At 38.4% G+C, this 15424-nt stretch overlaps 2 protein-coding genes across 2 annotated transcripts; one reads left to right on the top strand and one right to left on the bottom strand.

The window, feature by feature from the left end:
* Positions 1-2137: 2137 nt before the first annotated feature.
* On the top strand, positions 2138-13664 carry capn1a (calpain 1, (mu/I) large subunit a). The gene is made up of 21 exons (XM_024297612.2): positions 2138-4309; positions 6971-7040; positions 7117-7235; positions 7321-7454; positions 7569-7737; positions 7825-7908; positions 7983-8068; positions 8137-8211; positions 8752-8912; positions 8991-9160; positions 9239-9250; positions 10057-10268; positions 10350-10389; positions 10466-10531; positions 10702-10759; positions 10872-10936; positions 11030-11098; positions 11171-11249; positions 12561-12674; positions 12778-12836; positions 12913-13664. The coding sequence occupies exons 1-21, from the start codon at positions 3995-3997 to the stop codon at positions 12937-12939; spliced, it is 2184 nt and encodes a 727-aa protein (XP_024153380.1). The 5' UTR covers positions 2138-3994; the 3' UTR covers positions 12940-13664.
* Positions 13665-13819: 155 nt separating this feature from the next.
* mrpl14 (mitochondrial ribosomal protein L14) lies at positions 13820-15351 on the bottom strand. The gene is made up of 3 exons (XM_024297613.2): positions 15214-15351; positions 14933-15026; positions 13820-14255 (listed from the first exon to the last, which is right to left on the bottom strand). The coding sequence occupies exons 2-3, from the start codon at positions 15010-15012 to the stop codon at positions 13889-13891; spliced, it is 447 nt and encodes a 148-aa protein (XP_024153381.1). The 5' UTR covers positions 15013-15026; positions 15214-15351; the 3' UTR covers positions 13820-13888.
* Between the last annotated feature and the right edge of the window lie 73 nt (positions 15352-15424).

The raw sequence follows: 15424 nt of genomic DNA, 5'->3' as shown, positions 1-15424 counted from the left end.
TTTAAAATGTCGCGAGCATGTTAGGGCCAGAACAGCTGCTGTCAGCGGCGTTTATGTGACGAGCCTGACATGATGACCATGTTGTTCTGGTGGTTCCTGAACGATGGTTCTCCGGGGTGGGGTCTGACCTCCTCTGCATCCCAGTAACTTCATGTTTCAGAGGTTTCTCTGTCCCCCCAACCATAAACAGCCCCTCTGATCAACAGCACAGAAGCATGTGGGGCCTCAGAGCGGGGGCTGCCCCCCTAACACAATGAACCTGTCCTCGCGACCATAATGATCTGGGAAATGTGAGGAACCACCAACCAAAGAACTTCACACGTTTCAATTTGTGTCGTTTCCATTTCTAAAACTGAAACTTGTGCTTAACTTTATATGAATATTGCGTCATATTCGGGTTCATGGATAGACTTCTGCAGATCTTTGTTGATGTTCCACAAACATAAGTGACAGTTTCCAAACAGCCAGTCTCTCCTGATTCCAAACTGATGACTTTCTTTTAAACAAAGAAGAAAAGTAAATCAGATGAAATGGAAACAATCAGGATCTGATGAAATCATTCTAGAGAAACTTTTTTTTGTTTCTTCAGATCTCTGAACACGTGATGCATGTTATCAGATAATTTCCAGAGCATCCTGTTTACAGTCGAATAATGCGGAAATTCTGCAGAAATTCTGGAGTATTTGCCCAGTTTGGAAGGAGTTGTTTTTTTTTTTTTTAATTTTTCCAATGATTATAATCCATTTATTCAATGGTTAGGGTGAATACTTGATACTTATTGGCAGAATTAATTGAAACGTAATAATGGACACCTTAAAAAGAAGTTCCTGAATGTTCTTTATTATTGCAATGGCTTAAACACCAGTTGGTAACAGAATATGGAAACATTATTCCAATTGACAATCTGAGCACTCGACTGAGTGACACGTCCTTCCTTGGCGTTCCAGACAGGAAGTAGCCGCTGGCTCCAAGAAGCCAAAATCGCATAGACTTATGTAAATAAATAAACAACTATTGCTCAGTCATTACATTTGTCAGAATATCTGATACATTGACCCATTTGGAGCAGTCACTGCTTACTGATGATGTCTGGCTCCAACATGGCGGCATCCGTATTGCAAAACATGGCGACTGAATTGACTGCATATGGCTGCTGGTCCCTGAAATAAACCATTTTCTGTGGGTGAAAGTTTTTATGTATAGTTAGTATTCATCTATCCGTACTATTTCTCCCTATCCCTACATTTAATCCTCCAAGTGGAGAAAATGGCTCTTCAAATTCAGATGTGATCATTGATGATGTCATCAATAGTCACCGGCCATTTATGTCAACACATAGCGGCCAGTGCTCGGAAGTACAAAACATTGTTTTTAGAACTTTAAAGTCATGCTAAAGCAAAAACGTGTTCAAGTGTCACATTGATTATGGAAATACTTACATTTAAAGGGGCCCTACCATGACTTTCTTAAACCTATCAGAGTGAACTATATCTATATAAAAGATCATATATTACCTTTGGACCACTAAAAAATGAATTATTTATACATTTTAGTGATATTTTGTGAGTTTGTTCCTACCCGGAAGTAAAATGGCTCGATTCCTGAAGCTTAGCCTGCCGCTGCGTGTGGCTGCAGTCCACTTCATGATGTCATCCTAGAGTTTGTGGGACCATGTCTGTATTTCTCCCACGAAAATAATCTGAACTTCTTCAAAGATGGATGCACATACGATATATCTGCCCCTTAGTTGGCCTGGGCATGGCTTCACTGCTCCACAACACACATGCGGCTTCTGCATGGCTGTGCCAGACCAGGGGAATGGGGGGAGCCAGAATTTATTGAAGACAGAACAAAATTGGAAGATATACAGTATTCTGCATCTAAAATGAAAGTTGTTTTGCTGATTATCTCTGGATAAGGGGATAAATTGAGAGTTGGTAGTCTGGGGACAGAGCTGTCAGAGCAGACTCTTCCTGGAGGGAGCAGTTGGAATCAATCTTACATCAGCACGTTTCCAACTGGTCATTCTTGTGGGTATGGGAGGGGCTGCTGCAGACAGCGCAGATTTTTAGAGGATTACTCTTAAATGCATGAATGGATCAAAATACCGCTTTGGGGTTCTTTACAGTGAGGAATGAACAGTGAAATGCATTTAAAACCTCAAAAAGTAGAATTTTCATGGTAGGGCCCTTTACAGGTAAACTTCTGTGCTTGAGAGCATACTTATGTGAAGGAATGCAGCCACAAGCGCAACACAGATCACCCTACCAGCAAAGGGATAGTCACCCTTAAGTTCAAAAACACTTTTGGACACCACTTCAGGTTCAAATGCCCCTACAATTGGAGTAATAGAAAGGAGCCATATGGCTAAGGAAGCAATTTGGATTTACCCGAGTTCACTTCTTGTGAAAAATAGTTCAAACGTTAAAAATTACCAGATGGAAGTATTAATGATTGATTTAATATGTATTTGTTTTTAAGGGACCATGGTATAAGTGGGATAGTGCCCTACAAGGGCTCTATTATCAGAGGTAGAGTGGTTAACCTTTAATCGGTGGATCTCAGGTTGAGTTTTGGCCTGCTTGTGCTGGAGTCTCCCTTAACCTTACCTCACATTGCTTCTGGTGGTTATAGATTGGCGCCAGTGGTCAGCAGCAGAGCTGCTATCAGTGTTTGAATGTGTGTGTGGGAATGGGACTGTGATTGTATAGCCCTTTGGGCTTTAAAGCAAAGTAGAAAAGCTCTGAACAAGTAGACGCCATTTACCATTTGGAACCTTTATGCCAAGTTCTTCTTTGTGGTTCTTTTTGTGTGGCCCCTTGACTGACCTCAGCTCATTAGGATTCCTCTGGAGTGGATCAGAGATGCATAATAGATCAGTGTTTCAGTTTGGACTCAAGAAGTAACAACCATAAAACTCACAACTATTCAAACTACTAAAATGTTCTGCACTAGGATGGGAAAACAAAGAAAAAATTACCTAAAGCAGGGGTGTCTAAACCTTTTTCAAAGAGGGTCATATTTGGTAAGGTGAAAATGTATTAGGGCCAACCAATCAACTGACATTCTTTGAAACCTTATAATGCCATTAAATGAACTATTTAAATTCTAACTTTCTTCACAGAAAATAGAAAAAATACATTCTTACCCAAATTAGTGTGAATTTCTGATTTGAAAATCAGAAATAGAATAAAGAAAAAGTAAAAAAAAAAAAAAAACTTTTATTAACATTAAATCTGGATTTATATTAAATGTTACACATTTTCACTAATAAATACTCACTGTAAACTTGTAAATGTAAATGATGTGAACAGGAAAATAACACAAATAGTTATCTTATTCAGAATAAAAAATATCAGTGGTTCTAATCACGGAAATAAATCTGTTCTCATTTAGCCCTCAGGGCTCTGAAAGTCTATTAGCTACATCTTTTTGCCACAGGTTAATCTAATTTAGCCAATCACTATCAAGACGTCATACACACGGTTAAGAAGTGCTGGAGGATGTATTGATTTTATGACAGGAGCCTATGGGCCAGTATAAATTTGAACACATTTGACCCATGGGCCGGACTTTGGACAAGCCTGATCTAAAGCATCTCTGGTTTATGACTGAAATGATGCAAAAAACATAATCAAACAAGCAAAAACAACTACAAATGACTGTTTCTCTCCTCTTTTTTGTTGCTTTATTTCCTTCTCAGCCTGCCAAAAGAGAACAGGTATATCTCCAACATTTTGAGATTTCTTTAAATGCTTGCTGTGTGATTATTGGTGATTTTTTTGACATTCCAACACTTTTGTTTGTATTTTTCTTTTATTTGTTGTGTTTTATAAGTATAAAAATTTGTTTTTTACTATAAGTTTCCTAGCAATGCATTTAACACAAAATGTTGCAGTAAATGTATTAAATGTGAAATTACCCAGCATTCTTCCTGCTTAAACACACCCCCTCCACTTTGTACTACCTTCTAACTCAGACGAGTGTGTCTCCGATGAGTTTTGTGCTATTTATAGAAGGCAGCGTGCATGCCACCAACTCCGTGTTTCTGTCTTGCACCAGTATGTATCCAGCTGGAGGGATATCTGCTGCCATTTACACCAACAGGCTTCGCTCTGAGGGGATGGGCTCCAAGGACAACGCCGTGCTCTTTGACAACCAGGACTACGAGTCCCTGAAGCGGGACTGCTTGGAGTCGGGTTGTCTCTTCGAGGACCCCTGCTTCCCAGCTGAGCCTCCGTCTTTGGGCTTTAAGGAGCTCGCGCCACATTCCTCTAAAACCAGAGATGTGGAATGGATCAGACCCACGGTAAAAACCCCAAATTTATGCCACACTTGGTCATTATGGTCAAAGAGTTCATCAAAATTACATGGATAAATCCTTTAAAAGTTGAGTTTTGACTGCTGTGTCTGAAACATTTCTAGATCTTTTTCCAAAAGTGGTTACATGACATATTACTGAATCATTCGTCTAACAAAAACAAAAGTGCTTTTTGGTTTAGGTTGCTAATCTTTTTAGCAGATCTTCTTTTTCAATTCTAGTGTACTTTAAACTGTGTCCTAATATGCTTTATACTGTATGTATTCAGTAACAAGAGGGTGAACAAACTTGCTGTTGAGATAAAACCCAATCATCATTCTTTCACCTCTGTGCTTCTCAGCAATACTGTGGTTTCATGATTTGTTGGAAACATTTGGTTTCAGTTCTGGAACAGCTGAGAGATTAAAAAAAAAGTGGGTTTCTGCCGAAGAGAATATTTTTGCATCTTGACAAAACGTTAGAAGTTGGCAGGAGGTGAACTTGCTGATGTTTTGGGGTTTTGTGAAGATGCCAAACAAGGATGACAGTGTAAGATTTAAACGTTTGGTTAGCTTTAAACCCCTGATGAAAACAGCAGAAAGACACTGCGGTTTTTGTCAAATGTTGGTTAATCATCCATGCTGCTCCTGGACACTGTGCCTCCAAGAGAAGAAGCTCCTGTATTGTTCATAAACTTTTCAGACACTGCAACTGCAAAGAGTTCTGCTTCTGCATAACTGATATTGGTGACTGTGTCCTATTGATTTTACTAAAGGAGCTGCTTCTTTCTGAAGCAGCAGTTTACCATAACATTTTTAAATGATTTATTTACAAAACACAGTATTTATGACTTTTTATATTGATCCAATTCCCACTCTAATCACATTTTGACCTATTTTCAAAGTTTTTCCACTTTTTTTTTTAAAATAATGATGATGCTGTTTATAGTAAAAATCAAACCCCTCACAAAACCAACCTAACAATAGTGGTGCAACAACAATGGTGAGCAATGTTATGGCTGTCCAGATGCACAGTTTTGAGCCAGCGTGAAAGAGAAAAATAAAGATGTCGCTTCTTGATCTGTGACGGCTACCTGATTGGTCCCCGCATGCACAAATATTACACCACTTCTTCTTTGTGGCCAACAATGCGACAGTTAAGCAATTCTGATTAGATTTGCTCCCATAATTCATTTGTCATTCCAAGATTGTACAACTTAAACTCAACAACAGAGAGCTTCCCCTGACTGAACTGCAGCTATGTAAATTACAAGAAAGTTGCATAAATGCAATCACTGTATAATTGTGTGTTGTTTACTGCTGTCCCTTTTACTGTAAAAATTAACCGTTAATAGCGTGTCATTAACTGAGTACAGATCCGGCAGTCACAAAGTGTGGTACACGTGCAGTAAGGTTGATTCATGACATTTATTTTCCTTTTGTTTTTTTATCAACTTCAAATTATACTTCGTCATTATTGTAAATAAAATTAAATAGTTCTTGTAAACCTTTAAGATCTGCTCTGACTATTAAGTGCCGCTTATGTTTTAGCCAAAATAGACACATTTTCTATGCATGTGGGGACTGATCGAATAGCAGTTACAGATCAGGTTGTGACAGAAGACGTCATGAATCTAGTCTATGTCCTAATCCCTAACTACTGAAAAACTATCTAGTGCGGGACTATTTAGTGCCCTGGATTTTAAAAGTAATTCGGACACCATGCTCACTACTTTTCTTTCTTTTTTTTTTTAAATGGCCGATATGACGTCACCCATTTCACAAAGTTAAAATCTAATTAATGCAAACATTTCACAACATCTATATATGACTCCACTGTGTTCTGATTAGACAAAATGTGGATGTTTTATTAAAAATAATACATGTAAAACATTTTATTTTGCAAAAATTGTTTGAACGCAATGTATTATGGTCTAGATTGGCTAATATAGTGGTATCAATGCACACTCATTTTTTGCAAAGACTTTAGGGAAATTTCTTGAACACTTGATTTTTGAATTGTAAATTCAGACAGCACTACAACATAATGTATTGACTGTACTGTATAGTGCACTATATAGTGAATAGTGAAGGAATTTGGACTTCAAGTGGATGCATCAGAATGGAGCGGAGCAGGGAGCTTGTGGCCCACCCAGCATATTTTCTACATCACAAAAACATTATTTTTTAAACTGTTTTTTTTGTCTGCTCCTGATTCACAACTAGTTGAATAAAGAAATATGTATAAATTCAATTTTATTCTTAATTTTCTTTTAATATGTATCAGAATAATGCCACAAGAAGATGTTGAAAACACAATCTTCAGCAGAGTGGATCTTTAAAATGCTTACATGGTAAATTAAATACAAGCATGTAAAGGAGGGTGTTTGTTCATCCCAGGGCAGTAAGCAAACATATCAGTGACTGTCTCATGAGCAGTCTCAGGCAGATTAGGACAAGTAGAGGCAGGAACTCAGTGGACCCCCCACACACACCCAGCTGCTGGCATTTCTGACCGCTCCCCTGCCCAGACATTTGCTCTGTCATTTAAAAAAAAAATAAAAAATAAACAGGATAAAGCTCTCACGAGCAAGACAAAAAAAGACCGGCATCAGTTCTAAGAAGTGGAGCGTTTGCATTTTCCTCACTCAGACATTAAATGTCTCCCCAGGAGCTGACGAGTGACCCCCAGTTCATCGTAGGAGGAGCCACCAGAACAGACATCTGCCAGGGCGCTCTTGGTGGGTTCTCACAGTGGAAAAACAGCACGAGATCCCGGCGAGATTTGTGTTCTAGAGCGTTTTCTGTCAACAACAGGTGACTGCTGGCTTTTAGCGGCCATCGCCTCTCTGACCCTGAATGAGAGGCTCCTGCACCGCGTTGTTCCACATGGCCAGTCCTTCCAGGAAGAGTACGCTGGAATCTTTCACTTTCAGGTTATTTCCGTCTTTTTTCAAAGCATTCCACCTCCTGAAGCACTTTATTCTGAACAGGTTTCTTGATTATTGCTTCTTGTTGCAGTTCTGGCAGTTTGGCGAATGGGTGGATGTTGTGATTGACGATCGATTGCCAGTGAAAGACGGAGAGCTGATGTTTGTACATTCAGCTGAAGGCAACGAGTTCTGGAGCGCACTCATGGAGAAAGCTTATGCCAAGTGGGTATTGAACGCCTCGATAAGTCAGCATGGGGGCATCCAACAGGAAGCCTCATCTTGAAGTGCTGCTGCTACATGTACTCAGTTTGTATTGTGCTGTGCTTGTGCGGTCAGGCTGAACGGCTCCTACGAGGCTCTGTCTGGAGGAAGCACCACTGAGGGCTTTGAGGACTTCACAGGTGGAGTGTCTGAGATGTACGAGCTGCGGAAAGCTCCCAGAGATCTGCACAGGATTATCGCCAAAGCTCTGGAGAGAGGCTCCCTGCTGGGATGCTCTATTGATGTAAATCCTAACAAAAAATGATTTAAACGCTTCAATTTTTTCTAAATTATTAATCATGTAGTGACAGTAGGACTTTTGTTAATGCAGATTACAAGTGCCTTCGATATGGAGGCTGTTACATTCAAGAAGCTTGTGAAAGGACACGCGTACTCAGTGACTGGACTGAAGGAGGTCAGCTTTGTTTGTTCATTTTTTCATCAAGTGTTAAAGTTTTCCTTACTGACCCCCATCTGTGATGTATACAGGTTGATTACCGTGGTAACATGGTTCGCCTCATCAGAATACGAAACCCGTGGGGACAGGTGGAGTGGACCGGAGCTTGGAGCGACAAGTGAGTTTCTGGCAACAGTTGATTCATTTCTTAAGTTTATAATCTAACCCTTTTCCTGTCACTTTTAGCTCCCATGAATGGAACGATGTCGACCCCTCTGACCGAGAAGACTTGCACCTCAAAATGGAAGATGGCGAGTTTTGGTACGATAGAGCGAAAGGGATTGGATATACAGTGGTTCCTTGTTTATTGCAGAATATCTAGAAATCTGTGAAGTATGAATCTTCACTTTTTTTTACAGTGATTCTATACGTTTTAAGGCTGTAAAACTCTTCACCAAACACTTTCTACACTTTTCTCAGACATTTTCACACTTTTCTCTCAAGTTCAAACCTTCATAGAACAATAAGTCCAGTATTAATGAATGAAAACACAAATCTGATGGCAATCAGATTTATATAAATTTGGCAAACTGAAGACATTTTCTACAGGAGATTGAATGACAATCATCTACAGCCAATGAGAATGAAGGACACAGAAGATTATTCTGAGAAGTGTAGAAAGTGTGCAGCGTTAAGAATGTATAATCCTAATATGTGAATTTATGTTATTATCAGAGTGAAACTCCCTCTATCAATGAGGGACCACTGTATTTAAAATTGAACGTGCCTCTCAGTTACAAAAAACAAGTTTCTAGATTCTAAAAGCAAAGTATAAAGTTTTTCTGCCCATTTACTTTCCAGGATGTCCTTCAGCGATTTTCTGAGGCAGTTTTCCCGTCTGGAGATCTGCAACTTGACTCCAGACGCTCTGAGTGAAGACGCCCTCAGCCACTGGAACACCATGAAGTTCTACGGCACGTGGAGACGGGGCAGCACCGCCGGGGGCTGCAGGAACCACCCCAGTGAGCCGCAGATGCTTAGAAAGGCCTTTCACGCCTCCACGCTCACAGTTTTTCTAACTCCATAAATGCTGTGTGCAGACACCTTCTGGATCAACCCGCAGTATAAAATCACTCTGCTGGAGGAAGACGACGACCCCGAGGACAATGAGGTGGCGTGCAGCTTTTTAGTTGCCCTCATGCAGAAGGACCGCCGCAGGTATCGGCGCCACGGTCAAGACATGCACACCATTGGCTTTGCCCTCTATGAGGTGAGAGCAGAAGTCTCCTGATCTTGATTTGCTTAGTGTTGCCAGTTAAAAAACATCTTTTCTTATTGTGTTTTTCAGATTCCAGAGGAGGTAAGACCATGACTTTTTACTTCTGTTTACACTGCTTATCAGGACCAGAAGCACATTGATGAAACCCAATATGATCAGGCGGTTTTTACTTGGAATCAACACATTTTTCATTAGTCACTGTGACTAAGAACCTTCTTGTTGATTTCACCCCAAACAGCTGCAAAAATACAAACACGCTATATAGTGGCTTGCACAAGGATTCACCCCTTTGGATGTTTTACCCTTTTCTAAATCACTCATAGTCAACTAAATGTATCTTTTTTTTCACACCAACATTTATTTGAAAACCCCTTTTTATGTCAAGGTGAAAACAGATTCCTTTAAAGCAATGTCACTGAAATGATATACTGTATATAAATAAAGAAATATAGTTGTTTACCTTCAAGTCAGTATTTAGTAGATCCACCTTTGGCTCAATCTGTGTGGATGAATTTAACAAAAACGAGCAAACTTCCTTTTGTACAGTCATCCAACTTCACTTCATGGGGATCTAAACTAAGTCATATCCTGGACGAACCCCCAATTCATGTTATGCTCCACCAGATCCATAGACAGAAAAAGGGACATAACACCATCAGTCTTGTACATTTACACCACAATTTTTCTCCATTCTTTGCAAAGCTGCTCAAGTTCTGTCAGGGGATGAACATATCAATATTTTATAAACCATGAGTGATTTATGATGGAAAGAAAAGAGTAAAAGATTCAGGGGGGTGAATATTTTTGCACTTTTTTTCTTAAATATAAACTCTGAATTATTTTAGTTGTTTTATGTATCTAAGCATTTACACTTCCTGTACCCTCAGTACAGGGGCTGTCAGAACGTCCATTTGAAAAAAAACTTCTTCCTGAGTCACTCCTCGTGCGCTCGCTCAGAGACCTTCATCAACTTGCGGGAGGTAAGCGCTCGGCTGCGTCTACCTCCTGGAGAGTACCTCATTGTTCCCTCCACCTTTGAGCCCAGCAAAGAGGCCGACTTTGTCCTCAGAGTCTTCACAGAGAAGCAGTCCGAGACTGAGTATGTGTCCTCTACCATTCGTTTGTGTGGCGTTTCGCTGTACGTAAGAAACAGTCTGACCTGAAGGTGTTTTTATCTCAGGGAGCTGGATGATGAGATTTCTGCTGACTTTGGAGATGAGGTATGAGACCTACGCCATAGGGAGTGTTCTGCAGAACAGAATTTGTTCAGTACTCACTCATTTTTTCTCAAAACAGGAAGAAATAACAGAAGATGACATTGATGACTCTTTTAAATCCATGTTTGCTCAACTAGCAGGAGAGGTAAGTCCTGAAAACCATCTGATAAAAAAGAAACTATTTGGGGTAGCACTAACAGCTTCAATCATTCTATTGTTTATTGGTAGTAAGAATTGTTCAGTACAATTTCCTCGTTGAAATGCATTGCAAAAACGTATTTTGGTAAAAATATTATTTTCTTTCTTCTTTTCCAGGACATGGAGATTTCTATTCGCGAGCTTAAGACCATTCTAAACAGAGTCATCTCTCGTCGTGAGCTTTTTATAAATTACTAAGTTTAAGTTCAAATATTCCTAACAAATATCTGTTTATTATCCAGTTTTTTGCAAGCTAGCCTAACTCAGATGCATGTTTGGCATTGCAGACAAGGATCTGAAGACGGATGGATTTAGCACGGAATCGTGTCGGACCATGGTTAACCTACTGGATGTATCCTTTTATCACATACAAACTTATAAAAATCTGATTGGTTTACAAAGTAAATGTGTGGATTTGGTCATTTCTTAACACTAATCTACACAGAAAGATGGCAGCGCCCGCTTAGGACTCTTGGAGTTTCAGATCCTCTGGAACAAGATCAGAAAGTGGCTTGTAAGGAGTCGTATCGATAAATGAAGTTAAACTCCTAGTGTTTGTAGTTATGTTGATTTCTCCATCTTGCAGGGCATTTTCAGGGAGTTTGATCTCGACAAATCGGGGGCCATGAGCTCATACGAGATGCGGCTGGCAGTGGAGGGAGCAGGTACAATGCTTTTTAGCAACATCCCGACATCTTAAATATTTGAGACATTTCCCTAAAATCCTGTTTTTTAGATGATCATATAAAAAATATATTCAAATTCAACTTTATTCATATAGCACTTTTCCTGCTTCCGAGCATCTCAAAGTGCTTTCCACAATAAAATAAATAACAGTAAGACAAAAAATAGTTAGTAATCATAATAAAAAATACATAAATGAAAGGATTTATATGAGGTAAATAACTTTTAAAATAGCTTTATTTACAAAAAGAATTAACAAAGCAAACCCCCCTGTATTCCTTTCTTAAGATTCATGAGGCAGCCAGAAGCTGTAAATCATTAACCCTTGATGAACTAATCAGCAACAGCTGTGCAGGCGTCTATAAACACAAAGATATCATTAGGATGAGTGTTAACACGGCAGCGGTTATAAAGCTAACGGCAAACGCTTTGAAGTTTGCTCTTCTGCAGTGGTCTCAAATTTTCCCAGGAGGAATTATTCTAGACAAATCCCAGCTGAAGGGAGCTTGTTACATTTTTAGAAATACTGAAGTTGGTGACCAAATGAGGTACAGAAGCCCAGTTTAAAGAACAGCTAAAACTATAGATCTGCTGGAACAGAGAGCTGCAATTTGATCAAAGGTGAAGTCGTACACTCTAAAATCTCAGTAGGAATGTTGGGGTAGATGGGATTAAGGTGGGGGAAAGTTGTTTTGTTTTTGACAGAATGTCATGCTGTATGTTTCTAATTCACAATGTACTATTTAATCCAGAACTCCACTTACTTTAGCATCACCTTGTACTGAAAAAGCCCAAACGATATGTTTATATAATTGTGAACAAATTCAGGAATAGTTGGGTTGAACTTAAACAGAAATATGGATTAGCAAATTTAATAAAAATAAAAAAAAACCTCGATGAACAGAAGCAACATAATAAGCATTAGTAAATGATTGCTTAAAGTTGCAAAAGTCCATGTTGCTGAGAGCTTGGAGCAGGGAGCCTCTGGCCCGCCCAGCATAATTTCTGTCCCAAATGGTCTTTTTCAAACGTAATTAATTCATCTGCTCCTGATTCTCAACAATTAGAAGGAAGAAACACTCAGAAATGCAAATTTGAGCTTAATTTTCTTTGTACATGTCTTCCATTAGAAATAACCACAAAAACGAGTTAAAAACTACATTTTCATTGGATTGTTTTTGAAAGATTCCCTATTTTTCAGGTTTTTACTTGTATTTTATTAATGGCACAAACTCTAAAAATCATGTCATGTTTTTATATATAAATTTGATTAAAACATTAAACTTTTTCAGGCTTTAAACTGAATAATCAGCTGAACCAGATTCTGGTGGCCCGCTATGCAGACAATGAGATGATTGACTTTGACAACTTCATCTGCTGCTTGGTCAAGCTGGAAGCAATGTTTAGTGAGTAATTCTACTTCATACATAAAAATGAGCATTTCATATTTATACAATCCTTTAATGTGGGGAAAGTTGGAAACTGAAATCTTGACTTTGAATTTTGCAGAGTCTTTCCAGGAGTTGAACAGAGATGGATCAGGAGTTGTTGAGATGAATCTCACAGAGGTGAACAGAACTTTAATGAACAAATCAGGCTGCAGTTATTGTCACTTTTGTTTAACTCTGCTTGTCGCTGTTCTAGTGGCTTTACTTGACCATGTGTGGTTGAAGAGTTCAACAAGAAGATGTGAAGTTGATGTGCCTGCAGCTTGGAAGATCCCTCAGTCTAACACACAGCCCAGCCCAGCTACTTGTGTATAAGAAGAGCCCCCATGGTAGAGAAAAACCAAAGTCCACCAAAGCAACGTGGGACCCGGCCTTATTTGATAAACTATGCAAATCCGCAGTAGAGCAGAACTGTATTGCTGTTTAAAAAAACATGCTGCACTTGCCTGTGCATGGTTTGTCACAAGGTATTACTATCCATTGCAAGTCACTTTAAACATTTAATCTGAAGTGTCATTACCATAGGTTTGAAGTGTCAGTGTGTATTTTCAGTACATTTTAAATACTAGATTACTTTGGGCTTTCTGCAAATGTGATTTTTTTTTTTTTTTTTTTTTTTTTTTATGAAATGGGTTTCAAGTTGTTTCGTGTTTAGGCCTCTAGATGGCAGCACAAACTTGCTTTAAGTATTTTTTTTACACAAGTTTAATCTTTTTTTAGTATTACACTCAGTTTATGTAAAGACGTGCTTAGTCTTTTACTATTATTTGCACTGGAATTTTAACTGAAGGAACTAAGAATGCCTCACTTAAAATAATTTACTGAAGTATATCAATGGCCTGAATGCTACTGTAGTTTGTCATTAACTGAAGTCAGAACGTGCCAGTTGTGTTTTCGTTTTGCGAATGTATGTTGTGCCTTCAATAAATGTTTTCCCTAAAAGGTTCACCCTGTGTTTTGGTCACAGTATGACCCACACTGCAGCAGCTGATTGCACAGAAGAAAATAAAGGTAATGTCATGTAAGCATAAAAATTTCTCTCTGAAGGCCAAATGAAAAGATTGCCTCAAAATTCATGTATGCAGAGTTTACATAAAAACAAGTAGGTTGAATGTTTTTATTCCAAACTGTACAACTTAAACTTCCACTGCTTTGCATGATATGTTGAATGGTTACACAAATGAACTTGCAATTGCCAACACTTTGGAGTAATCTCCCTCCATTTGCCGTAGATGTGTGGGTATTGGGACTTTAATTCTTGTTCCCGTTGGGTTGCCATTATCCTCGATCAAAACAACGTTGTTTGAATCAAACCGAGGAGTCATGCGGTCGCCTGGCATTTTGTGTCCAACAATTAAAGCTTTCTTTTTCTGTCCTTTGATGGCGAGTAGCACCTTGTCACCCACTTTTCCAACACCGTTCTTGTTGTAGACGTGGATGACCCTTGGTGGCCGATGATAGGGTGTATTTCCAAGAGAGCTGTTGTCCACCACGCGCACTCTTGTCATTTTCTGAATGGCGGCGGCAACCACAGACACACTAACGAAACAGAAAAAATATATATAATCTGAAACTTGAGGAAAACCCAATTGTGACATAACTCGAAGATTTAGTTGTTAAATTTGACAGTTACTAGCCTTTCTACCAGGGAAAACAAAATATATATATATTTTTAAAATATACATTCACTGAAACTAGTTTTATGGGCAACCTGTTAAGAAAATAAATCACCTGCTCAGAAATATAAATTATTTATTTTAAAGGTAAATTAAAAGTGTAAGGTTAGTGTCCCTGACTGCAGCATGACTCTGTAGACTCAACCGTAACTTAAAGACATAATGTTTATATATGGTAGTTTAAAAGAATAAAACATTGTCTTTTTTAATAAAGGTTTTTTTAAAAGTACCTTTCTAAAGGGTTATATGAGAAAACATGTTTTGAACCAGTTTCAACAAAGCAAAACAATGAAAGGTAAGAAAACTAAATACAGACCAAACATTTTTGAGTTAAACCATAAACTGTATACATATATACGCAGTATATTAATGCACTACTTAACATATTGCTCCAACATAAAATACATTTCACTAAGATTATTATTTAGTTTGGATATATTTTTAAAAATTATTTTAACACGTTGACCTATGCGTATACTGTTTCAGCACCAAAACATGATGTAGCAACGCTTTAAGGCCTTCAAAATAATTGTTTCTTACCTAAATGTCCTTTGAAGAATTGTAAGCGAATTCTGAACGATGAGCCCAGAAACGGAGCCCGACAGTCGCTGGAGTGCCATAGCTTCTGCTAACACTGTGGAGAGAAAAGCAACATGGTTAGCTAGCTACAAGTTAGCATTAAACCGTTTAGCTTAAAGACAAGCGCTAAAATGTTAGAAATGTCACTCAAATGTTATAATTTATTCACAGTAATTAGCATTAATACATTAAATTATCATGTGGATAGCATTACTAAAATAGAAATCGAATGCTAATGTTACCCTCAACAACCCTCCATGCAATGTCAAGGTTGTCGTCATTCGCAAGCGACTCCTTTTCTAATTACCTAAATTATTAAACAGTGGACGAAACGCTATAAAATTCCTAAAAGTGTATAAAAAGTAAAGTTTGAATGTAAGTATAAACTAAAATAATAAATATATAAAACATTTAAAACATCTTCAATGGTTATTGCTTACGTCATATAAATGC

This window comes from Oryzias melastigma, linkage group LG15 (genome assembly GCF_002922805.2).
Source record: "Oryzias melastigma strain HK-1 linkage group LG15, ASM292280v2, whole genome shotgun sequence".
Classification (NCBI taxonomy): domain Eukaryota; kingdom Metazoa; phylum Chordata; class Actinopteri; order Beloniformes; family Adrianichthyidae; genus Oryzias; species Oryzias melastigma.
Note: the sequence above shows the minus strand (reverse complement) of the source record. Positions and strands in the feature narration are given on the sequence as shown.

Excerpts from the sequence above, each read along its gene's own strand:
- capn1a (XM_024297612.2), top strand. The coding sequence starts at position 3,995 with ATGAGTTTTGTGCTATTTATAGAAGGCAGCGTGCATGCCACCAACTCC. Across the intron at positions 8,913-8,990 it reads GGGCTGCAGGAACCACCCCA|ACACCTTCTGGATCAACCCG; the intron begins GTGAGCCGCAGA and ends TGCTGTGTGCAG. Across the intron at positions 10,532-10,701 it reads TTGCTCAACTAGCAGGAGAG|GACATGGAGATTTCTATTCG; the intron begins GTAAGTCCTGAA and ends CTTCTTTTCCAG.
- mrpl14 (XM_024297613.2), bottom strand. The coding sequence starts at position 15,012 with ATGGCACTCCAGCGACTGTCGGGCTCCGTTTCTGGGCTCATCGTTCAG. Across the intron at positions 14,256-14,932 it reads ATTCTTCAAAGGACATTTAG|TGTGTCTGTGGTTGCCGCCG; the intron begins GTAAGAAACAAT and ends CTGTTTCGTTAG.